At 37.1% G+C, this 27,103-nt stretch overlaps 1 protein-coding gene across 1 annotated transcript in view; it reads left to right on the forward strand.

Moving 5' to 3' along the window:
• Positions 1 to 26,432, forward strand: part of CDHR2 (cadherin related family member 2) — a 262,582-nt gene extending 236,150 nt beyond the window's left edge. The window contains exons 10-11 of the mRNA XM_044069914.1: positions 25,414 to 25,485; positions 26,428 to 26,432. Of these exons, the coding sequence (XP_043925849.1) occupies positions 25,414 to 25,485; positions 26,428 to 26,432 (77 nt within the window). The remainder of the gene's footprint in view (positions 1 to 25,413; positions 25,486 to 26,427) is intronic.
• The last annotated feature ends 671 nt before the right edge of the window (positions 26,433 to 27,103 follow it).

The raw sequence follows: 27,103 nt of genomic DNA on the forward strand, positions 1-27,103 counted from the left end.
AATATGAGATCTGTAGAGGAAGGAAGAAAGCAGGTGAGAATGGGCAGTGGCAAGTCTGGAGTTGTGGGTAAGCTATGATCTGGCTCTATATAAAGTGCCAAGCTTGATGTGAACTTTTTTGATTGTCACAGCGACATGTTTTTCAAAAGTTAGATTATCATCAATAGTGAAATTTAGGAGTTTAGTATGAGTTGTGTGTTCAATTTTGCTTCCATTTGAGGAGAGGATAGATAGGGAGGATTGACAGAGCTGGATTTTTTTATGCTTGAAGATTATTAAATTGGTTTTGTCAGTGTTTACGATTAGTTGATGTTTGGACAAGTATTTTAATATATTTTAAAAAGATGATTGCATTTTTGATTGGAGTTCTAGGGGAGAGGGGGCAGCGCATATAAGGGTGGCATCGTCAGCATACTGGGCAATGGTGGCGTGATTGGTAGCAGTGTTCAGGTCATTTGTGAATAAGATAAAGAGAAGGGGGGCCAAGTACTGAGCCTTTGGGCACAGCAACAGAGGTGGGGAGTATGGGGGAAAGAGTGTTTTCCCATTTAGTAGCTTGCTGATGATTTGAGAGATAGCTGAGAAACCAGAATAGAGAAGATGAGGTGAGGCCATAGGTAGAATGTTTGTTGAGGAGTAGTTGTTGGGAAATGGTGTCAAAGACTTTTGACATGTCAAGAAAGATGGCGGAGACAGCTTGGCCTTCATTGAGGAGATGATGTATGGTGCTGGTAAAAAAGATGAGAGCAGTTGAAGTACTATGTTTAGGTCTGAAACCGTGTTATGAAGTAGATAAGAAATTCTTGCTAAGAAGGTGGTTGAGAAGTTGTTTCTGGATTCAGTTTTTTAAGATTTTAGCTAGTGGGGCAAGAATGGCAATGGGACGGTAGTTCATTAGGTCCTTGGAAGGACCACCTTTATTCAGTGAGAAGATGTGGGATATTTTCTAAAGATGTGGGACATTGTGTTCAGCAACTGAGCAATTAATCAGTATAGATATGGGGTAGGCGATAGATGGGGCTGTGATTTTTAGAAATTCATTTGGGAGCCGATCTGCTGCCAGGAAGCAGGGTTTACGTTTAATGAGGAGTGATTTTATGTAGCTTGCTTGAATGGGAGTAAAGGAGAAATTGTTAGCATCATCAGGAGGAGGGTTGGGAAGAGTTAGTGGGGTATTTGCTGGGTTGCCTAGTAAGGAGGTTATGGAGTTTATGAAGTGTGAGTTGGATTGAGTTGCGATGCAGTCAGAGTTGTTGGATGTTAGTGGATTTGTGTAGGAGAGCAACCAGGGTACAGGAGATAGTTAATGTTCTCCCAGAATTTATGGGGGTTGTTAAGATGTTGTTGTTGGCATGATATGAAATATAACTGTTTGGTTTGATTTTTTTTTTTTTTTGTTTGTTTGATTGCACAATTTCTTGTAAGTAGTGAGGTCATATATGTTTTTGGTGGATTTGTAGGCTGCCCAGGCTCTAGCCCTTTGTATGATTAATTGTTTGATTTCTTTGGTTAACCAGGGCAGGGGGTTGTACTTTGGGCAAACTTTCCTTGTTGGAGCAAGGTTATTGGGTATTTTAAAGAAGGCAGAGTTGAAGAATTGTACTGCTAGGTCTAGCTGAAGGTACCCAAGTGGGGTTAAATGATAGTGCTGTAGAATTTGGTTAAAAGTTGTGGAAGAGAAATGTTTTTTGTAACGGATGTATTTGTAGGAAATAAGGTTTTGCATGTGAACTCGTTTTCTGTATAGAAATGTAGGCTAGTGGTCACTGAGGGAGTCTGGGAGGCAAACTGCTATGTAACTGGGGTTGGGATTGTTGGTTAGTATCCAGTCTAGTGTAGACTGTCTATTGGAATGTTTGTCAGTGTGGGTTGGACAGTTTATTGTCTGGGTTAAATCGTAGAGACTGAGGAAATTAGATGAGTTTTTGGATGTGCAGGATTGCAAATCTAGGTTGAAATCACCCAATATAATTGTTTCCTGGTTGAAGTTGCTGGAAGCCCAAGAGAGCAGGTCTTCTATGATGGGTAGGTTGTTGCCTGGAGAGAGGTAGAAGGCTATGATAATTATTGTTTTGTTTGGGTTTATTACAAGATGAGTGGTTAGAGTCTCACAGTTGGGTAGGTTTGGTGGGGAGCATTGTAGCTTTTCAGCTTTATGGTTGTCTTTAAATAGTACAACTACTCCACTCCAAATTAGCAAAGGGCGCTGTTGAAAAAGGAAACAACATAGGCGACAAAAGGCATTCTTGTTTTGTGCCTTTTAATATTTTGAAGTAGCTAGATAAAAACGATTCTATTTTAACAAAAGATAATGAGTTCTTATACAAGTTTATTAATAAGTTTCTACATTCTAAAGAGAAAATATATTATTTGAGCAGTTTAAATAAGTAAGACCAATTAATAGAATCAAAACCTTTATCTAACTCTAAACTTATAATCAAGAGTTCTTTCTTGTTTTTGCTAGCAGAATTTATTTTTGAAAATAGCTTAATAATGTTATCATGTACTTTTCTATTTAAAATAAAACCAGTTTGATTTTCAATTAAGCCTGGCATCATAAGATTTAATCTTTTCACCAGTATAGACATACACATTTTATAATCAATGTTTAAAAGAAAAAAGAGCAATAAGAGGAGCATAATTTTGGGCCCTTATCTTGTTTCAAAATTGGTGGAATCAATGTGAACTTTCAAGAAGGAGGACAATTTAAAATAATTCTGACTTCATCTAATGCATTCAAAAAATTAAAATTTAGTATATTATCAGGCATTAACTTATAGAAATCAGGAATTATGCCATTCAGCCCTGGGGCCTTATTAGTTAGTTCTCTGAATGAAATTGCTATAGCCAATCTTAAGGTTTCCTCTTTAGTTAATTTATGTTTTATATTTACTTTTAGAAAGCTATCTGTTAAATCACTGTTATGTAAGCTTGACGTACTATCGATTAAGTCATAATGTTTTCTAAAACTTTCTTTTAAATCAGTTGCTTTCTTAATGTTATTCTTAACATTATAAATAATCTCTTTAATATGATTTAAAGTATTTAATCTTTTTGATCTAGCAGCTAATCTATGCAGATTGGGGGATTAATAGAATTCAATTGTAATTTAAATGTTTCCATATTTATTGAGCATTTATGATATAATATTTCTAAATATTTCTGATTTAAGGCTTTCAATTCAGAATTTGCCATCTTAGTATTAGGTTTTAAGTTTAACTTTAATTTGTCAGTGTTTGACTGTAAAACAATTAACTCTTTATCCCATTCCTTTCTTTTATGTAGATACCAACTCTTAATTCTGCCATATACGTATGTTTTTAATATATCCCACAAAATGACATCATTAACTTCACCATTGTTATTAATAGGTTCATAGGTAAGTATTAGGCTATCTGCCCGAGGGCATATGCAAGCCTAGCCAGAATGTGTTGGCTTTCGCTGGCCCCTTAGATTAGTTCCCTGTGCCTCTGTCCAGCAGAGCCATTGCAGTGATCCCTGGGGTAAATTTTCTGTTTCCCATCTACTCATCAAGGTTTCTCTTGAAGAGTGTTAGTGAGTGGCTCTGCCTAATGTAGATTGGAATCCTGTTCCCAAGCATGGGGAGTCTCTGGGACAGGAATCTATCCCTGCAGCAAGTCCTATTTATCGTTATGGTGAGGTTTAGATCCCTAGACTGTGTGGCTCTCAGGGATTTGTTTTTTTTTTAGGTGGAGCATGTCCATCAATTTTGGGTTGGACATGGCCTTGTATGTCAGGCAGAGATCACCTCTGAGTAGGCGGTATGCAACCGAGTACAACTGGAGTTTCTTCAGTCAGGCTGCATAGGGCATCTGTTTGAGGCCAGTAATCTTCTTGGTGAGGTATTTATGTGGTCTTTCCAGATTTTGCAGGTGTCTTGTAAGGAACATCCCAAATCGGGCATTGTACTCTATGATGGGTCTGATGAGTGATGAGTAGAGGGGCACAATAACCTCTTTTGTTCTAGATGTGAACCCTTTTGTGATTAGATGGGCCACATAGAAGGATTTTCTAACCACCCTGGCAATATGATTATCAAAGGAGAGATCACTATTTACTTGCGTCCCCAGATCCCTTATTTCATTTTCTGTATTTAGGGGACTGCCATGCGGGCACTTTTTGGCATTTAGCTTGATGCCATGATTTTGACACCAGGTATACATCTCAGTGAGACCCTTCTGGAGGATGTCTGATGTAATCAATGCCCCACATATTATATAGGGAAGACTGATAGAGTCATAAAAAGTAGAATTTATGAACATGTACATGCCATAGCTAAGTTGAATTTAACAAATGCTTTGGCTAGGCATGTATCAGCCTTCCCACATCATGAATTTAAATTCCTTGTAATAGAGAGAATTATAGACAATGGGAGAGGGGGGCCTATCTCTTTGCATTTGGAAGAGAAGGAACTATTGTGGCAACTGAAATTAAATGCTTCTGTTTTTCCTGGATTGAACGATACTGTTTCCATTATGAGCTTGTTGAAATTAAGAGCATTGTTCCGTTAGGATAAAATGCCTTTTTAAACAAAAATTTTTTATGTTTTCAAGTACATGTAGTGTGTATATATATATATGTCTTTTTGTAATTGACAGGATATGATGTCATACAACCTTTTGTATTTAAATGATTATTTCCCTTTTGTTTACATCTGATGAAGTTTATCTAATCAGCATAAATGAAAGCGCTAATCTAAATCATTTGTGTCCATTGTCGTGGTGTTTTTTCTAATTTTACGGATGTCTGTATCAGCCAGAGAGTGAATTATGGCCCCCAGTTTGCAGTCGTCTGTGAACATGGTCAGCCATAGTCCTCCTGTGCTTGCCTGTACCTCTGAGAAGTATATACTGAACAGGAGGGGTCCCAGGACTGAGCCCCAGGGATGCCATTTGTAACTGGTTTATAATGTCTATAAAAAGATTAAATTAATTTAAAAACATTTTTAATTCTTTAATTTTTAGTAATATAAGCAGACAAAAAACAAAATCATTAGGTTTCAAAGTAATATTAAAGGAAATAGCATTATGGTCAGTCAAAGGACAACTAATTATTAATACTTCATCAATTTTAGAATGCAGCCCATTTGAAGTGAAAACTTTGCCTACATTTGTTTAAGTACAAAATCTAAATAATTAATGTGTTTAATTAAGAGATTTTGACAATTTTAAATCATATATATCTCTTAAATTCATTGAATTTAGGAAGTAAGCTAAATATTTTGTGGCTTGCAGATATTCTAAGGTTTTTTTATTTGCAGTAGTATCTTTTTCTGACAACATACAGTTAAAATCACCAGCCAATAAAATTTCTCTTTTGAATATAAATTTATGATATCTAACCAATGTTAACCCTTAGAGCCAATTCCAAGAATTCAATATACATTGAAAAATGTATAAACTTTTAGAAGTCCCAGCCTGCCACTTTTATAAGAATAAGTATCAATCACTTTAGACATAATCAATGACTTCTTCCATAGTATAACAGTGCCTCTCCTTTTTGAACTAAAATGTGAGCACACAAGGATTGGATAATCTTGAAATAATAATCTGTCTAAATTATTAGTTAACAAATGTGTTTCTTGTAAAAAAAAAAAACAATGTGGGCATTATTTATTTTTAAATATTTGATTAAACTACCTCTCTTGAAATGGTTATTTAGACCATTAATATTTAATGAAATACATTGGTAAAGTGACATCTTTAATGTAAAGCAACTCAGAAAAAGCTAAGTTATGATTTAGAATCAAGGACCAACATCCAATTTTAAGATTTTGGTAAAGACAAATTCATAAAACTAACTACTAACATATGAATTAAAAAATATTTACACCCCTTAACATGAAATAAATTATCCTTGGTTTGGTTTGATGAAGTTATCATACAAACTACTCACACTACTCACAACCATCACCATAACACTACCCAATCTCTATCTACTGCTGACATGTCTTAATATTACTTAAATAATGTACAGTATAAAATAATGCACACTCAATTTATATGTCTCGTTCTTCTAAGGGATACCATCGCTATAATATTTCTATTGATATTTAAAGTATTATACCAATCAAAATCAACCAAAGCTTAAGTAAAACCTATATAAATGTACTAACATTTAAATCAATGACGTCCATTATATCTGTACTTAACATAAATTAGAACCTACCAATAGCACAAAACTCATAAAATATCAGACAAAATCCTATTTACATTGTCATGGTGCTTCTATTTAATAAACAGACATCTTATAAACAACATTTACTATAACATTATCATAATATCCACTTTTTTACTTTATTACCTATCATGTCATTATTTATAACAAATAGCAAACCTAAACACCTAATAAAATAATATTATAAAGTCTCCTCACCTGCCCTATACAGTTTAATAATATCTGTAAACAATTCCAATAAAGTTTGATAAAATAATGCATAAATTGTCCCTCTGTTATAAGAAGAGAAAATACTGTTTACACAATAAACTGCTAATCTATAATAAAGGCTTACAACAATCTAGATTATTTCTATTAAAACAATAAACAGACCAACTTATAATACTTATATAAACCCTAAGCTTATTTCTTTGAATAAAGACATTAAAACACAACCGCCATCTAAATAAAAAAATGCCTAAAAATAATACTCATATATTTAAAATTTCTAAACTAATACAATAAAAGACACCATAAAATGCATCTTAAAAATTTAAATGCTTTCATTCATTTATAATAACCAGTTTTAGATATAATATTTAATAAAATAATACCTCAAAACAGAACTAATCCATTACTAGTAACGTTATACATAGTTCAATCAAGTTTTCTAAGTAATTCAACATGCATATATTATGTATTTTGAGCATCAAAGTATAAAGAGGTTACAAAAATAACAAATGTTATTACTAGAGAATCAAATCTATCATTAAAAGAAAAGAAGACATCTTTAAATTAAGATTTTTTGCAGTATCAATTATACCAAAACGCTTATCAATGCATTCCTACATACACTGCACAGCTTCTAAATTCATGCCTTATATGAAAGTCAAGTTACCCAATGACTGTATGTTAAATATATTTCTATATATTGCAACTAACATCTGTAATAAATAAGTACCAATGCATGTAAAAATATCTACTTAAATTAAAGCCAAAGTATAATTCCCATATTCAATGGTTTTATTATGATATAGGAGTTCACCACTTATGCATCTATTAAATCACAAACTTTGGTATTTATGAGGAAGTAGTACACATCTTGCATCACAAAAACAGGTTGTAAATTAAATCCTTTAAGATAAGCATACACAGATAAAATTGTAAATGCTTTTAATAAACACTTCTGTAGTAATCCTTTTCAAAGGAATTAGGTTTAGAGTTTGTCCCATTATGTTCCTAATATCAGTTTAGCTGTAAAACAATTATGACTTAATTATCTGGAGTATAATTAGTAATGGATTCACTTTATATCCTCGAAATACTGAAATGTCAAAATTCAGTATTCCGAAGCTATAAAGTCGAATTTTTTAAACATAGAAAACTCAGAAGCGCTAAATTCAAAATCTTGCACACCGGAGATTTTGAATTTCATGCTACTACTGCACACAAACACCATCCTCCCCACACACAAACACAAGCTCTCTACTACATAAAAGCAGGGGGCAAGCACCCCTGTACCCCACAACCCCCCACTTAAATAGTCTAACTCCGAGGTTGCACTACACACAAACACACAAACACACCACAACACAAGCTACATTCTGCTTGGACACATACATCACAGCAACAGAACACACTAACACACACCACAGGCCCTACCCAAAACCCTTAACATACAAGCACACTTACCTGAATCCGTAACCACAGCGGAACCTCAGAAGTGCAAAATTCGAAACCTCCGGTATTCGAGGTTTTGAATTTTGCACTTCTGAGCTTTCACTCTTTTCAAGATTCCACTTTATGGGCTCAAAATACTGAATTTCGACATTTCAGTATTTCAAGCATCTAAAGTGAATCCTCAGTAATATATAGATATATGACCAAAAAAAGACAAATGTGGATACATATGTGTCTGCTTGTATTTTCTATATCATTCGGTCATTGTTCTTCCCCTTTCTTTTTTCAATGTTATAACCCTAAAATAATTAACATATTCCTGAGATGAGACATAAAGGCAAACATTGTAACAACAAATTAGTGATGACAGTCAGGATGTCATAGACTTGAAACATACCCCCAAAACAGGTTGCCTGTGAAACAATACTGTCTCCACCTAAGAAGTCAGAAATTACATCTAATATTTCCACTTTTATCAATGTGAGCTGCTTAGCAGACAAATCCATCCAAAAAAGCCATCACTAACTACATTGACAATGCTGTCATCCGGAGTCTACACTGTGATAATTTATTCTGCATTAAATTCTAGAGAAATAAAATTAAAAAAAAAATGACATGAACAACAAAATAATCAAATTACTTTGATTTCTTTAAAAACTGCCAGCTTGTGAGAATTACCTTAAGACCACATTGTGTACCTCTTGCTCTCTATGATAACCTTAGTGCAAACAAGGAAGGCATGTTTCTAATTCCCAGGCATTATGAAACATTGTCAGTATCAACATTAACATCTGTTAAAGATTGCTCAGGTGTAGAAAAGTGCAGACTGTGCCAGTCCAATTGCACAGATGGATAATTCCTTAACTACGGCCACGGTGATGTATTCAGGTAGTACCTCGGTCATCTGATGGAGATAGAAGGGGAGAATAGGTATCTTGGAAGCAAGAGAGGGCATGTTCTCAGTGGCCACTCCTTATTTTCTAACCTAGCCTACCAAACAAAAGTCCTGCTGTGCATAGCAAAATATATGTCATTACTAATTTCATAGTTTACTCCACCTCCCATACATAAATCTCCACTACTTCTGCCTACTTCTATCTACCACACTTGTCAGGGACCTTATTGGGAGAATACTAACCAGCTTTCTATTATCTTCCCATTCCTCTTTCCTGAGAAAGGGTATTCGCAAGTGCTGACAACCCAAGCAATTGTACAAGAAGCCATGCAGCTGAATGTCAGCTGAGAGAATGCTAAAAAAAAAAAAAGCAGGCTACCTTGCCCAAAATATTATCAGACCAGCCACTTACTAGGTAGTCCTCTTTTGAGGGGAGGTTTGCAGTATTTGGCAGAGCTGCAACTTCACAAATAGTAAATAAACAAATAAATGATAATTTATTATACTTAATGTCTGAAAGTTGACTATTATCTCTAAATTATATATATATATATATATATATATATATATATACATATATGTATATATATATATATATATATATATATATATATATATATATATATATATATATATAGATATATATGGGTTCCGGACGTTTGCTGGAATGAGCCGAAACCCAAACGGCCGGGCATACTTGTGTGTGCATGTGTGTGTGTGTGTGTGTGTGTGTGTGTGTGTGTGTGTGTGTGTGTGTGTGTGTGTGTATGTGTCTGTGTGTGTATATATATATATATATATATATATATATATATAGATATATAAATATATAATATAATATTATATATATATATATATATATATATATATATATATATACATATTTTATTTAGAGGGAGAAAAGGACCTGTACCGATTAGCTAGACAGAGGGACAGAGCTGGGAAAGATGTGCAGCATGTAAGGGTGATAAAGGATAGTGAGGGAAAGGTACTCACAAGAGAGGAGAGTGTGTTGAGTAGATGGAAAGAGTATTTTGAGAGGCTGATGAATGAAGAGAATGAGAGAGAGAAGGTTGGATGATGTGGGGATAGTGAATCAGGAAGTGAAACAGATTAGCAAGGAGGAAGTAAGGGCAGCTATGAAGAGGATGAAGAATTGAAAGGCTGTTGGCCCAGATGACATACCAATGGAAGCATGGAGGTGCTTAGGAGAAATGGCAGTGGAATTTCTAACTAGATTGTTTAATGAAATTTTGGAAAGTCAGAGGATGCCTGAGGAGTGGAGAAAGTGTTTTGGTACCTATCTTTAAGAATAAGGGTGATGTGCAGAGCTGCAGTAACTACAGAGGGATAAAACTGATTAGTCACAGCTTGAAGTTATGGGAAAGAGTAGTGGAAGCAAGGTTAAGAAGGAGGTGATGATTAGTGATCAGCAGTATGGTTTCATGCCAGGAAAGAGCACTACAGATGCAATGTTTGCTCTGAGAGTGTTGATGGAGAAATACAGAGAAGGTCAGAAGAGTTGCATTGCGTCTTTGTAGACTTGGAGAAAGCATATGACAGGGTGCCTAGAGAAGAGTTGTGGTATTGTATGAGGAAGTCGGGAGTGGCAGAGAAGAGTGGTACAGGATATGTGCGAGGGTAGTGTGACAGTGGTGAGGACTGCAGTGGGAGTGACAGATCCGTTTAAGGTGGAGGTGGGATTACATCAAGGATCAGCTCTGAGTCCTTTCTTATTTGCAGTGGTGATGGACAGGTTGACAGATGAGATCAGACAGGAGGCCTCGTGGACTATGATGTTTGCAGATGACATTGTGATCTGTAGTGAGAGTAGGAATCAGGTTGAGGAGACTCTGGAGAGGTGGAGATATGCTCTAGAGAGCAGAGGAATGAGGTCAGCAGGGCTAAGACAGAATATATGTGTGTAAATGAGAGGGAGGGTAGAGGAATGGTGAGGATGCAGGGAGTAGAGTTGGTAAAGGTGGACGAGTTTAAGTACTTGGGATCAACAGTTCAGAGTAATGGTGAATGTGGAAGAGAGGTGAAGAAGAGAGTACAGGCAGGGTGGAATGGGTGGAGAAGAGTGTCAGGAGTGATTTGTGACAGGCGGGTATCCGTAAGAGTGAAAGGAAGGTCTACAAGAGTGTAGTGAGACCAGCTATGTTATATGGGTTGGAGACAGTGGCATTGACAAAAGGCAGGAGTCAGAGCTGGATGTGGCAGAGTTAAAGATGTTAAGATTTGCAATCGGTGTGACTAGGATGGATAGGATTAGGAATCGGTATATTAGAGGGTCAGCTCATGTTGGACAGTTTGGAGACAAAGCAAGAGGCAGATTGCATTGGTTTGGACATGTGCTGAGGAGGGATGATGGGTATATGATGCTAAGGATGGAGCTGCCAGGTAAGAGGAATAGAGGAAGGCCTAAGATAAGGTTTATGGACGTGGTGAGAGAGGACATGCAGGCGGTTGGTGTGACAGAGCAAGATGCAGAGGATAGGAAGAAATGGAAAGAGATGATCCGCTGTGGCGACCCCTAACGGGAAAAGCCGAAAGAGAATGATGATATACATATATATATATATATATATATATATATATATATATATATATATATATATATACATAAATATATATATGGATTCACTTTATAATCTTGAAATACTGAAATATCAAGTTTCAGTATGTTGAAACTATAACGTCAAATCTGCAAAATACCAAAACCCCAAAAGCGTGAAAGTAAAAATCGCAAAGTTAAACACATCATACAGCACACCACACATACACTAGCCTACCCACACAACAAAAAACAAACAAAACACACACAAACTCAAAACACAAATTAACAAACCTACACTATAAATAAGCAGGGGGGCAAGCCCCCCCACACCCCCGCTACTTATATATACTAAATCCGAGATCACACCAAACAGAAAAAGACAGTAAACTCACAGCTAGACATTGTAAAGTCCCTTGCATATACACATCACATATATACAAACACCACCACTTTCAACACTTAAACACTCATACTTTTACCTGCCTACCCTAACCCACATGTACAACTTCCAAACACACTCACATACACTCAAACACCTACCCAAAACCCTTACAAAATAGTCACTTACTTTAAGTTCCACCTAAATCCACACACTGAACCGTACACCATCCACACAATAGATTCCACATCATGTTCCGTAAAACCATAACCACAAATTTGACATTTCTGGATTCGCAGTTATGTACTTTCGCTGTTATGAAAATTTGACTTTATAGTCTCGAAATACTGAAATTCGATATTTCAGTATTTTGAGATTATAAATTGAACCTATATAAATAAATAAATAAATAAATATATATGTGTGTGTGTGTGTATATATATATATATATATATATATATATATATACATATATATATATATACACACACACACACACACACACACACACACACACACACACACACACACACACACACACACACACACACATTAAAAATAGCTTTCTGGGCTAATATTTAAGACAACCTGGCATTGCATTTGCTACTTAAAGAAAATATAATAGCAAAAAGAAAACTGCTGTTACTTAAACGTTGTTCAAATTTACTCATCTGAATGTTCTGAAGCACAATTTGTGGTTTCTGCAGAGCTGAAAGGTCCCAGGAGCACTTCCAATTTCTGTATGAATCCAAATCTGAACTGGGCTACTGTAATCAGTAAAAACAGCTTTGTAAATTTATCTACAACATTCTGTTAGAAAAGCAAAATATTAACAGTGAGAAATTCTCCAACACTTACTTTGAATTTGAAATATGGCTTGCAATCACACAAGATGAGCTGTGAATTGAAAATAAAAGTTTTAAACATCTCAATCTCTAAAACAGGGATTTACAATACAGATAACAATAAAGTTACATTAAAGCACATTAAAATCTACCAACCCATTTAATCGGTATACTAATTAGAACAATACTGTTAGTAAGCAATCCAAAAACAAAGGCACATTCCTAAATATTTACTAACAGTTAAAAAAGACAGCTATATTTTAAGAGGCTGCCATGTAAAGGCAGAAATTGTACAGTAACAAATAACTCATTTAGATAGGGACCACCTTGATATTTGTAATATATATATATATCAATTTAAAATGTATGTATGCTATGAAGGCAGAAAATATTAATGAGTTGAATGTGTGTGTGTGTGTGTGTGTGTGTGTGTGTGTGTGTGTGTGTGTGTGTGTGTGTGTGTGTGTCTGTGTGTTTGTGTATATGGGTCTACTTCTAAATTTCAAAGTGCCAAAACCTCAAATTTCTTATGGTCGAGACCATAAGAATGAAGTTTTGAAACTTTGAAATTTAAATAAATAAAAATTAAAACAAGACATTTTTTTTTTTACATTTTTGCAGGGGGGCAAGCCCCCCTGTGCACCCCCCTCACCCCTTTCTAATTACATTTACCAACTCCAAGATCACACTACAGTGAGGAAAATGGTAAATATACCTTTCCATGCTGTACAGTGATCTCCATTAAAACACTTTGAAGTTTCAGAACTTCGATCCTATGGTCTCGATCATAAGAAATTTGAAGTTGTGGAAGTGCAGTCCGAAATTTAGAAGTAGACCCATAGATATATATATATATATATATATATATATATATATATATATATATATATTTTTTTTTTTGTGTGTGTGTGTGTGTGTGTGTATGTGTGTGTGTGTGTGTGTGTGTGTGTGTGTGTGTGTGTGTGTGTGTGTGTGTGTGTGTGTGTGTGTGTGTGTGTGTGTGTGTGTGTGTGTGTGTGCATATAATATATGACTAGTGCTGAAACTGAAACAAGCTATAACAGTGTACCCTAACCATGACTACTAAACAGTTTAATAAAACTAGAGGAAACAAATGGTGATTATTATTAAATAACACATCAAATAAATGAAAAGATTTTACCTTATGTCTTGTGTCACTCTCAAAAGGATAATTAAAGCAGTATTTCAAAGCAATAAAACAACAACGCAAACACGAAATAAATGGATTTGTCACTTTTCTTTAATTTTTTGCTGTATTTTTCCATCAATTCTTTCTAGTTGTTTGTCTCTTTAAACTAGACAAAGACTAGTCCATTTCCTCAGATTTATCCAAAATGTTATTCTTCTTTGTAAACTCTAAAGCTTCTTCAAGTGTGTTAAAATTTTTTTTGTCCTTCAGGAAGAAAAATCTTAACATAGTTTGAGATTTGATATTCAACTTTTTTAGACTTTAATTAATGGGATGCATACTTTAATTTTAGAAATAACCAATAAAGAATGGTTGTTATCAAATCTGATATTGTTTCCTTTTGTTTTTATTGGAAAGTTAGTCCAGACTGTCTTGAAAACCAGATCTTTTTCCTGGTTTGATAGGAATTTAACAATTACCGATCTAGAACTGGGCAGATTATTTTTTGAAGAGTTTGAAAGGGGATATGAATGTCTCTGTGCCAAAAGAAGGAGTTTCTGGCAAATTTAAAGTTTTTGGTAACCAGTTATTTAAAAACTGTATCATGCTGTCTCCTTCTTCTTTCTCTGGTATTCCATAAATTCTGATATTATTCCTTCTGGACCTACTTCCCATCTCTTCTACCTTTTCTAGCAGCAAAGTATTTTCTTTTAGGATAAATTCAACATGATTTTCATTCTCAGGCAACCTTCTATCCAAGTCATTTACTGCATCTTTTATTGATGAGATCTGAACTGATTATTTTTGTAATACTTTCATTTAATAAGTGCAGTTGTTTCATACAGTCTTCTTTTATGTTACCCATTTTACTCTCAAATTTATCCATTTTGACTGAAAGATTGTGGATGTTTTTAAGGACAGTTTGTAATTCCTTCTTCATCAAAGTCTGCTCTGAGAAGTAACTTTAGAGTGGCTCATGACTAAACATGCTTGGAGAACTCCTGACAGAATAGATAGTTACAAAAATCAGAAAAGAAACTGATTTTTCTTCCAGGTATTTTTATATACTTAGTTTACATAGACAAAATTAATCATGAAAATTATTTCTTTAATCAGTAGTATACAGTTCCTGTCACAATAGCTAGAAAGAGGCAGAGCAAAATTATTGTGCTGATAACTGTTCACCATCTTGGCTGTGCCTCCTTGTGTCATTCTGTTGTTGATGACACACAGGAACATGGGTGCAGACCACTGTTTCTTTCATTCCTGAGAGGACTTGTGAGAAAACGTGGTGTAATGGAGGCTGTGCCTAATACTGTGCATTGTGTTGCTAACTTCACGGCACCCATGCAAATGAAGAATAGTTGCATGACCACCAAATCATACACCAAGGTGAACACGTACACAAATGCATGGTTCTCACCATACCCAATAGAACCAAGACCCTCTCCTCCAAAAAAAAGGAAGCCAGTCTCGTGGTCCCCTGCCATAAACAAACTCTACAACAGAAGGAGGAAACTGATGTGGAATAAGGTGAATTCAAGACTGGAAAAACTCCCTTATCAGCCTCAACAAAATGTTGACATCCCTCAGCAAATCCTCTAAAACTAGCTATGGAAACAGAATTACAGCAGATAGTAAAGACAACCACAAGGCCTTCTATAGTTATGTAAAGAATCTCCACATCAATACCCAGATTTGCTCTGAACTACTACACAATGGTGTCTCCTATACCGAGCCAACAGATATTGCCAATATACTGGCCAACAGATTCAGTGTCAACTTTACCTCCCCCCCCAAGGACCAATCACAATACCAGTAGATTACCAGGCACCCAGTATTACTGCTACACAGGTTAAAACAGCACTGTCCAAGGCCAGGAATAAAGCTTATATGGGACCTGAAAATATCCCTGGCTGTGTTTTACATGAACTACATAGTGAACTGCCACCTCGCCTGTGTGCCCTGTTCAATCACAGCCTCACCCCAGACTTTGTCCCTACCAAATGGCGCACTGCTACAGTCATCTGTCTCCACAAAGGAGGAATGACTACAGACCCTGGGAACTATTTCCCCATTAGCCAGCCGAGTCTGATATGCAAAGCTATGGAATGCATCATCATGGACCTAATAAACAAGGATAAAGAGAATCTCCAAACTCTGGATCCCACACAGTTTGGTTTTGTGAAGGGTAGATCATGCCTGCTCAACCTGGTAGACTGCTTTGAGTCAGTCACCAGAGCTGTGGATGAAGGCAAGGTGGTTCATACAGCCTACCTTGATCTGGCCAAGGCCTTTGATACCATTCCCCACTCAGGAATCATAGAAAAACTCAATAAGCTAGGCATCAACCCCTATATCAATTGGTGGGTTGCAAACTGACTCACAGATAAAAACCACAGTGTGAAAGTAGATAACTCCAAGTCAGACTACCAACCAGTCGTGAGTGGAGTCCCACAGAGTCTGGTCCTGGGTCCTCTCCTGTTTGGTATCTACTTCCCTGAAGTCCAGGCCAACACGAAGGGATGGCTGACAAAGTTTGTAGACAATTGCAAGTTGGGAGCTATTATTAACTCCCCAAGTGATGTTGACATCCTACAGAATGGCCTCACTGAGACCAACGACTGGTGTCAGAAGCATAGCCTTAAGCTCAGTGCCAAAAAATGTGTCATCATCCCCTTTGGGAAAAACCCGGTTCCCATGAATTACCACACCGATGGTAGTCCACTGAACACAGGAAGCGTTATAAGAGATCTGGGAATACAGGTTGACAGCAACCTCTCTTTTGTCCACCACATTGTCATGGTGGTCAGAAAGTCCTTCTATGTGGCACATCTCATTACTAAGGGTTTTGCATCCAGGAAGAAAGAGGTCATTGTCTCCCTCTACTCTTCCTTCATTAGGCCAATCATTGAGTACAATGACCCATTTGGCATGTACCTCACTAAACACCTGCAACAACTGGAGAGGCTGCAAAAGTACCTCACAAAGAGGATCCTAGGCCCTAAACACTTGTCCTATATGGACACACTCAAAAAGCTCGAACTATTCTCTGTCTCATATCGCCTACTTAGAGGCGATCTCTGCTTGACTTAGAAAGCCATGTCTGACCCAGCTCTGTTAGAAGTGCTACATCTAAAGAAATCCCAGTCCATCCACACCACATGCTCCAGAGACCTCAACCTCATTACCACAATCAACAGAAAATGCTGGAGGGACAGGTTCATAACCCAGAGACTGCCCATGCTATGGAATAGACTTCCCATACATGTCAAGCAGAGCACCTCACTGACCCTCTTCAAGAGAAATCTCGATGAGTGGATGGGAAATAGAAAATTCAACCCGGGGATCACTCTAGTGGTTCTACTCAACAGAGGCACTGGGAACTAAAGTCAGGTAGCACAATGCCAGAATAATCCTATGGGCTAGGCTTGTAAAGGCTCCAGGACCATTAGTGTAGTACACACCTATGAACCTATGTCTTTGATTAAAATGACAAGGACTTGGTTATGTGATTTACCTGCAGCTAATATGTATTTTTTATTAATGCTTTTCCAGGCTGGCTTATGAGAAATAGGGCTTTTGGCATTTGTGGTGAATGGCCTGTGGTATTCAGTGAAGTAATTTTGAACCATTTAGGATACACCCTATCTTCAGAATTCCATTCTAGATTTGCCAAAGTCAGGAATCATCATATATAAAGTAATACAGGATTTCATCAACACATACAGAAAACATGTTGGCATGACGTATCACATTCCAATGTAGTCTCCCACCTCCGGAACAAACTTCCAATTCATATCCTTGTCATATTCAAAGTAAACCTAGATAATTGGATGGGCAACCTAAAATTCTTTCTGGGTTTTGTGTTGCTCTCCTTGTGGCTGGTAGGAACATCTGAATATAATTTATGATTCGGCTTTAATGGTCTGCTGAACGACCGCCAAGTTCATAAATTTGAAAACTACATTACCTGTATAGTTATTCAACTTTTGAAAGTCATGTTTTAGAACATACCTTATCTGAGTACAGCAGACTGGATGATATTAAACAGAAGACTGGAATCATATTTCCATTTGGTACAGACAGATATACAAGAAGAATGTCAGCATTTCAAATAAATAGTGTTCCATAAGGAAGACAGAAACTTACTTTTACAGACTGAAGCACCATGAATACAATACAGTGAAAGTTGCCTATTACATACAGAGTAACATAGCAGATTAAAGTGTCTGTTTTTTTGGGGGGTTTTTTTGGCAGGGGCAAGCTCATCCCCTTGCATACTTCCACATGAGGGCCATGACTCCCACACTGGTCAATTTAATACATACAAACTCCACTCCCACACAACATTTGGAGAAGAGTGTTACCTGTTTTATAATGTACAGATGGTGATACCATGCAAAAAGTATAATTGTATGTAGACTATCTTGGGGATACCAGGATATGATTACATAAAGAAAATATAGAATGAGAATGGATTGGCTGATCATTTTTAATTAACTCCCAATATCTGTTGACATTTTGCCATTCGAATCCCTGAGCTCACAGAAATGTGGTGTAAGGAAAAGGTTGCAAGGTCTTTGAATTAGCATATTTATGCAAGGTCTTTGAATTAGCATATTTATGCAAGGTCTTTGAGTAAGCACATTTAGAGATGCAGGGTGAGGGTGGCTTTTTTTGTCTGTTTCTGTTGAATCTGACAATGTGTATTACCACATTTACAGATCTGTTTTCCCACAGTGGAAATCTTGATGCATCATAATTATACACATCGGATAAATATTAAAAGCTTTGAACAAAGGTTCCAGCTTAGTGATACACAAGAATAAAGCCCTGATGATGGCTGAGGTGAATGAGGTTTGGTTAGTGGTCTATGCACTGAGCACAGCAGTCTGTCAAAACTACCAACATGAAAATTTCATTAAAATGTAAATTAAAGGTCATGCTGCTAAACGCTAGGAGTCTAAACATGAAACTGCACTCATTGCAAGCATTCTTAACTCTGAAAGAAGCTGACATTTATGCAGTCACAGAAACCTGATTCAAAGCTGTGGAGAGTACCCACCCACCCATACCAGGTTACTCATCCTATCATTCATTCAGACCCCAAGCTGTGGGCTGCAAAACAGAAGGAGGTGGAGTTGCAATATATATAAAAGACATACACACCTCTAGGCTGCTCAAACAGTATGATGCACAGGAAATAATCCAGCCACAGTTAACAATTAACAAGACCCATATCTTAATCATAGCTAGCTGTAGGCCTCCAACTCTGACTGAAGATGCCCACTCCACCTATCTGAACCTTTTCGATTCTATCAAGATTCAACCCTTTACCATGATCCTGGGCGACATTAACTATCCAACCATAGGCTAGAAGAATACTCATGCCAAAACACAAATGCCCAGAGATTCCTTGTTTTCGTCAATGCAAATACCTTGGACCAGTTGGCTGACACCCCCACAAGAGGTGAAAATATCTTGGACTTGATATTAACCAGCATGAGGAACGACTGCAGCATCCCTACAGTGTCATCATCCCTGATCTGAGCACAAAGCAGTCACTTTCAAAGCCACCATATTCCCTGCCCCCCCAAAAAAAAAAAACTTCTCCAAAGCTGATTACAACCTCCTGAGGGATGGTATAAACAGTTTCACAGCCCCATCCTTCTCCATAGGAACTGGCACATATGTCCAAACTTATACCAAAGTACTATATGAGTTTTTATATAGCTGCATGGGATTAGGAATACCAGACAGGATGAAATCATCCTCCTCAAGGAAGAGTAAACCTGTTTGGTGGATATCTACAATAAATAAACTCTATAATAAAAGGAAAAAATGATGTTCAGGACCAAGAAGGAGCACTTGCCTAATTAGAAGCAGTCTCTCCTTAGCCTGAACAAGCAAATAAGAGCACTAATGAAATCCTCCAAAGCAAACTTCAAGTCCAAACTGGCAACATTTACTAAAGACAATCATAAAGCTTTCTTCACATATGTCTGTAGTCTCAAGGGAAGCACCAAGATCTGCTCAGAACTGGTGGGCAAGGACACCGCATACACAAACCCTGTAGATTTAGCCAACCTGCTGGTAGACGAGTTCAATGAAACTTCACTCCTCTTCCCCACCCCATCAAAAAAAACAGGACATCCCCAGTGCCTGCCCCCTCCCCTTATCTCTAGGGAGCAATTTATCACTGTCCTCTTAAAGGCAAAAAATACAGTCTCCATGGGACCTGATAACATCCCAGGCTGCATCCTACATGAACTCAGGCAGGAACTTGCAGTACCATTAGGCACCCTATTCACCCAAAGCCTGAGTACCTGCTTTGTCCCAGCTGAGTGGAGGACAGCTACTATCATCCCTTTGTATAAAGGTGATGTGTCCACCGATCCAAGAAATTATAGACCTGTCAGCCTAACTAGCCTGATCTGCAAGGCCATGGAGCGGATTATGATGGACCTCATTAACAAGGACATTGACAACCTCCCGACACTTGATCCACACAATTTGGTTTTGTCAAGGGATGGTCATGCCTGTTAAATTTAGGCAACTTCTTTGAGACAGTCACCAAAACCACAAATGAGGGGAAGATGGTGCACACTGCCTACCTTGACCTAGCCAAGGCCTTTGATAATATTCCCCACTCAGGTATATTAGATAAACTCTCTCAACTAGGCATCAGTCCATATGTTACCAGATGGGTAGCAAACTGATTCACTGATAGAATCCACCTAGTCAAAATAGGAAAAGCCACCTCAAGTAGTACACCCGTAACAAGCAGTCTACCCCATGGATAAATCTTGGGGCCTCTGCTGTTTGGGATATACTTCTCAGAGGTGCAGGCCAAATTTAGGTGGGCTATGGCTGACCAAGTTTACAGATGACTGCAAGCTGGGTGCTGTCATCAGTTCACCTAGTGATGTGGACATCCTCCAAGAGGGTCTCACCCAAACAAATGACTGGTGCCAGAAACATGGCATCAAAATGAATGCCATAAAATGCATCAGCATCCATTTTGCGGAGAATGACATCCCCACAAATTATCACATTGATAATAAGGCACTAAGCATGCAATCAGTCGTGAGGGACTTAGGCACCCAGGTTGATAGTAAACTAACTTATGACCACCATATTGCCTTCTTTGTATGGAAAGCTTTCTACATTACCCACCTCATTAGTAAGGGCATCTCATCCAGGGACAAGGTGGTCATATCATCTATGTATTCTTCCCTTGTATCTTCCTTTATAAGATCGATTATTGAGTACAATGCCCCTTTTGGCAAATACCTTACAATGCACATGCAGCAGCTGGGGAGACCAAAGAGGTTCCTCACCAGTAGAATCCAGGGCCTCAACCATCTACTCTAAACAGATAGACTTAAAGCCCTGTCCCTCTACTCAGTCTTCTACAGACTCCTCAAAGGTGACCTCTGTCTGGCATACAAAGCAATCTCAGACCCCGCCTTGATGGGACTGCTGCATATCTGCAAGTCAAGCTCCACTCAAGTAACCCACACGCGCAACCTCAACCTGGTCTGAGACATCAGTAGGATTTGTTGGGAGGACAGATTTTTGTCCCACAGACTCCACCTTTTGTGGAATAGACTCCCTCTCCACATAAAGCAGAGTATCTCATTAAACCTTTTTAAGCACAACCTGCATTACTGCATGGGGAACAGAAAATACACCCCTGGGATTCCACCTATGTCCCTGCTGGACAGTGGCATAGGGTGCTGGCTTGTTGGAACATGGGTTAAATTCTTTGCTAGGCTTGTAAGAGCCTCAGGGCCAATGGCGTAGTAATTTCCTATGATCCTAAGAGAGTGAGGATAAATGAACAATGCTATATTGCCCATCCTGAAGGAGGGACCGTCTGGTCACTGCAAAGCTAGAGCTCTAATAGAGACTAGGTGCATAGCATACACCATTTTGGAATATGTACTTAGAACTGCCTAGCTGAAGATGGTAGTCCATCTTAGTCCATATGAGAAAGCATGCATATACTGGTTGCAGTCTTGCTAGCCCCTGCGAGGATCCAGATGTACTTGTCAATCACAAAAATAGGGGTTCCAGATTATTGTAATGCTTCTGAGATTTGCATCATGGATGATGATGCTCCAGGGAATACACATGTAATAGGTAGTTTTATATTCTCAGAGAAATTATGTTCAATCCATAAATGCAGATCATACCTGACATTTGTTTCGTTGAGTGCCACTGGGATGACAACATGCCTGACTCCCAGAACAGGATAGGCTGATGGCAGCAGAGTGGTGCAAAAACAGTTTTCTTGTCTGCCTCAGTGATAGCCCAACTTCCAACAACTCTGATATCAGCCAGCAGACAGTCTGAAGGGTGAATGTATGGGCTTACAAACTATGAGAAGGTCTAGTGGCTGAAAGACAGGGGAGATAAACCATATTACGAAAAAAAAAAAAAAGCTTTGAGCAAAAGAAGTTACTTTACAACTGTACCATCCTGGCTACACAACACTAAATGTGTTAGTTATATAAACTGACTATGCATAAGCAATAATATGTTGGAAATGTGGCATCACTACATTGTAATGTCCCTAAATAAATATCAAGGATGCACAAATGACTTCTTAATGATTATTTTAGATTATTATGCCTTAGCAATAACTACATTCCTCTTTCAGAAAGTTTCATTTAAACTGTTGTCTTGTATTTCTTAAGCCCTATCATGACCAGTTTGCATACATATTGAAGTCATACCCCAGGCACAGAAAGAAGAACCAGTTTAAATGGTGAAAATGTCATTTTACTGTTTATACATATGCTTTAATTATTAGCCATGAGCATTATTTATGCTGTTACATGCTGAACTACTAGTGTTTTTCTTTGTTCATGAAGCCAGTTGCCAAGCTGTAATTTATGAGGGTGTTGTCTGAGTCACTCCACATTTATGTGTTGTTGAACTTATATTTTCTTTGTCTTCTTGTATTGTGAATCTTCCTCCAAATTAACATTAACATGTCTTCCTAATACAGTGTGAATGTTTATTTTAATAAGAAATAAAACTGGGACTTTTGCATTTTTCTCAGACATTTTTTAATGTTTCTATTTTATTTCTATTTTTATTTTCTATTTTATTTATTTATTCATATTACATGATGGCATTCCATTTTCTTTACAATGGTGAATATGGGAAATTCACTATCCCTGTTCAAATCTACTGTATTAAATGTCACAAGATGATTAGCTCAGGCGGTTTTTAAAATTAAGTCTTTCCCGGAGTATAATTAAAAATGTTTATGATTTAGAAGGTCTAGAAACCATACATCTCTGTGCTCCTTCAAGCTGTTTGGTGTCCCTGGTGTAAACTAAGCTATTTAAGGATCTACATAAAGATGAAAGTTATGTATTGCCTATTTTCTACAGCACGTAGATTCAGGCAGTGCTTTCCCTGGCTCTTTTTTCACAGTATAGTAATGTATCATGTAGACTGATGTATAAGAAAATTAATATGAATTTTAGTGTTTGAATTTTAGTTTGCATCTCAGAGAGGATGTTATCAGCTACAACTATGTCCTGTTGATAATCATTTACTAGCCATTTCATATTGATGTGCTATGAGATGGATAAATATAAATTAGCACATTGTCTTCTTTTCTAATCGCTAACTATGTGGCCTTTATACCACTCAACCTCTCAATTCATGAGTCAGGGACAAAGTAAAAAAAAAATAATTGTTGAACAAAGGCCCCTAAATATGGACAGTTTTTAAGTATTTTCTTATTTATTTGACAAATAACATGATTTGCATTATCAGGCTTTTTCTTAAGAATAGGAAGATTGAAACTCAAATGTCTTTCATTATTTAGTGACTGCAGTCCTCAGTGGAGTTTACATAAAAAAAAAAAAACATTTTATGAGGAATAAACCAAAAAAAAATATAAGTCAGAAGCAAACCTCCCAATTGTCCAGATTTTGTCAGAATGTCCATATTTTTGTCTCATATTTTTAGTCTGTTCCTCAAAAAAAAATTTGTGATTTTGTGGTAAGTTTGCTGATGACAGAAGTCACTAAATAATGACATACATTTGAGTTTCAGACGTCATATCCTTCAGAAAAATGCATGCTAATACAAATCCTGTTAGTATAATGACTTTCTAAGTTTTTAAGAGCAATATTTAAAATATGTCCATATCTTTGGTTCTTTGCCCCCCCCCCCCCCCCCCATTATTTTAGGCTTTGACCACATTGCATGCACTAAGAGGTTGAAAATTATGGTCAAAAATTAAGACAATCTTTGGAATTCTGCACAGTTGGGAGGTATGGTGGCAGTCACAAGAGGATCATAATCTTTCCTATTAAGTTTGAATAATTACTCCACTCTGCCTAGTTGTAATCACTGCATCACTAAAAACATTCAACAAGAAAATTAATGGGGTTTTAAAAGCTAGCATTTTTAAGCAGTCATTTAATCAAATACTAGCATTCAGATACACATACTGACTGTATTCTTGTACTGCTTATCTGCTTTCATGAAATCTATTTCAGTTACTTAATCGCCTAGAAAATGGACAGGTGAAGAGCCTGCAAATGAGAGATTTGACGCTACATTATGAAAGGATACTTACAGCTACTTAGCACATGTTGAAATATATTCCACTAGAGCATAGCTATACTATTTTTTTTAAACTATGATTACTTACATGTTCAATAACATATGCATTGGTTTATGCTGGTGAGCCATAACTGCTGACATATCATTTCAATATAAATTAATTCAGGAAGTTCTCCTAAACTGTGGTGCACAGCTGCCAAAATGGTTAAAATCTTCATCTCCCATTCATGAAGTACAAGGTTTGATTCTGACCTCCAGGCAATGCCTATGTGGAGTTTGCATATTGTCTCTGTGCGGGTCCTCTCACCTCAGAATAGCATGTTGGATGTTTCTACCTCAAACTCACCCAAGAATACAGTGTGTGGGTATTAGCACAAACTCTAGATGATGCTTATTGTGGAAGAGTTAAAAAGACCAGCCATTTTGGTCATTAGCTGGTGCACAGTATCCTTTAGATAGGATAATATGGATCACAGACTGAATGGTTTGTCAGTTTCGGCAAATCAGTTATGTAAAAATTGGTTCTAGGTGATTAGGTCATGGTGACTGATGTCACCAAAAATGGGCATTAGTATATTGTAAATATAACCCTATCTTATCACCTGTGTCCCTTATGGATAGGGGCAGCTTTTAGATGCCCTAAGGCAAAGGTATATACCAAAGTGAGAAAATCGGGGCACAAATGGCTAGGCTTAAAAAGTCTCTAGGGCCATTAGCCTACTAACTGCCTATACTCCTATGATCCTGTGTTGTAACTGACTAATTCAACAGCCTTTTCTTTTAGTAATAGTTTTCTTTTGTTTTTGTTCACATTTTGCAAAGTGATTTCCTTATTTAAAATCTGTGACTCTGATATAGTTTATATAAGCATATAATGGCTACATGTATCTAATAATACATAAGGAACATGGTTGCACAATTATTTTAAATTACATAGAAAAATGTATTACTTTGATTAATGTTTTATTTTCCTTTTAGCAATACCTGTCATCAAAACAAGTGGGCATTATTAACCTAAGATAACCGACTTTTAATTAACTAATGCATTTGCACACATGGATGCAGTTTGCCTGTTCATTCATAATTCAAGTAGCGTAATTAAATATTTTCTACTTCTTCAATTCACAGGTGTGCTGACAATTGCTATCGAGGACATCAATGATAACAGACCAGAATTTATAAGTCAGGACGATGTATTCGGTGAGAACTTTTCATTCAGTTATAATGCTATCCTACTCTTGTTTCTGTTACTCAGACTGCAGCTCAGGTGCTGTCCCCTGCAATATGACATAGTGACACAGTGTTATAACTACCCATTACACTACACTGCATAAAATATTCATGAATTTGAAAGTAGGTATTATGTAAATCAGTAGATGACTCTTCATTTGAAACTGCCTGTTAGGTTGGAAATGCATACTGCACTCATTAGCATGTCTTGCAAAGGGGACAGGTGCATACCTTAACCCTCACCAGTGTGTCTTAGTACCATACTCTAATGCAATGGTGTATTGTGAGAAGGTCCAAATTCCCCTTACAAAACAGATTATGTCATTTCAGCATGATGGTGGATGAGTCTGTGGGGGTGAGTTTGAAAGCGTGTGCAAGGTATGCAAATGTCAAGCTATTTGTCAGAGGAATATAGTAGCCTATGTCTTCAATATTGTAAGAGCTAAAGTCTAATGTATCAAACAGGTTGAGTAAGAAAACATATCTACGCCTAGCTGCTAATCAGATTAAGGAACTCACTCTCTTTTGGTGAATCTGCTTTCCCAAGCATCATCATTATCTTCACCAACCTCCAGGTGAGACTGGAATATAGTCTGACTGGAAAAGTCAGATATTTAGCCTGTGGCTCAGTTCTCACTGTATGTCAACAGATATGCATAATACCAGATGTAGTATGCATTCATCCATTGATCAGTCTCCTAATCCCTTCTACCAAGTAGTTCTGTTTTGATCCTGGTCTCATGGCACGAAAAAGACCCTAAGGTATTTAAAGTGATCTACTGGATTGGGCAGCTTCTGTTTACCTGCAGAAAGTAACACAATCTTCTTTTTTGTGTGCCTCTTTTTGTCCCCATACACACACACACATTCTGCTTGATTTATTTTATTTATTTGGTTATATTTGTTTACCAGCGTAGTGCATTGATCAGTATTCACCAATTTCAGGCTCAGCCCAGACAAAATACAAAGCATTTCACAGAAAAAAAACAGTCAAGAGTTTAGTACAATATATACACTAGTTTCTAAAGTGTGTCAATTTTCAGTAAATCTTGAAAGAGGAGAAGTGAGTTGGAAATGACATAGGTTAGGTGACATGTCCTGCGTTGTACAGTTGATGCAGGAGCATTTGGCTTGAATGAAAAGTGTTTTTTGAGTTGCATTCTGAATTTGGAATAACTGTTGATTACCTTAGTGCTAATGGAGAGAGTTTGCTAAAGACCAGGTGCCTGAGAGGAGAAAGCATGTGTAGTGATTACCACTGATGTCTGCCTTATTCTCCATGGACACATTTGTTGCAAACATCATCATCCCAGTCTGATTCCTGCTTAACCTTAAAGGCAGCCCCCCTTTTTTTAGGGAGAAAACAACCTCATTGTCTTTATCCCCTAAGGCAACCAGATTTTTATTTCCTATGTGAATTTTGAGTGATCAGAGAGTGGCCAGACACTACTATAACTCTAAAGGAAAGCCCACCCTCCCTAGGGAAAGTATGACCTATATGACAGTCACCCTTCTTTCATTGATGAGAGGTGATGATCAAGGACCAGGAGTCAAATGTGTTGCTCATGGGAATTTATAACAAGAAGTC

This window comes from Protopterus annectens, chromosome 4.part0, assembly GCF_019279795.1.
Source record: "Protopterus annectens isolate FY-2018-M chromosome 4.part0, PAN1.0, whole genome shotgun sequence".
Lineage (NCBI taxonomy): Eukaryota > Metazoa > Chordata > Ceratodontiformes > Protopteridae > Protopterus > Protopterus annectens.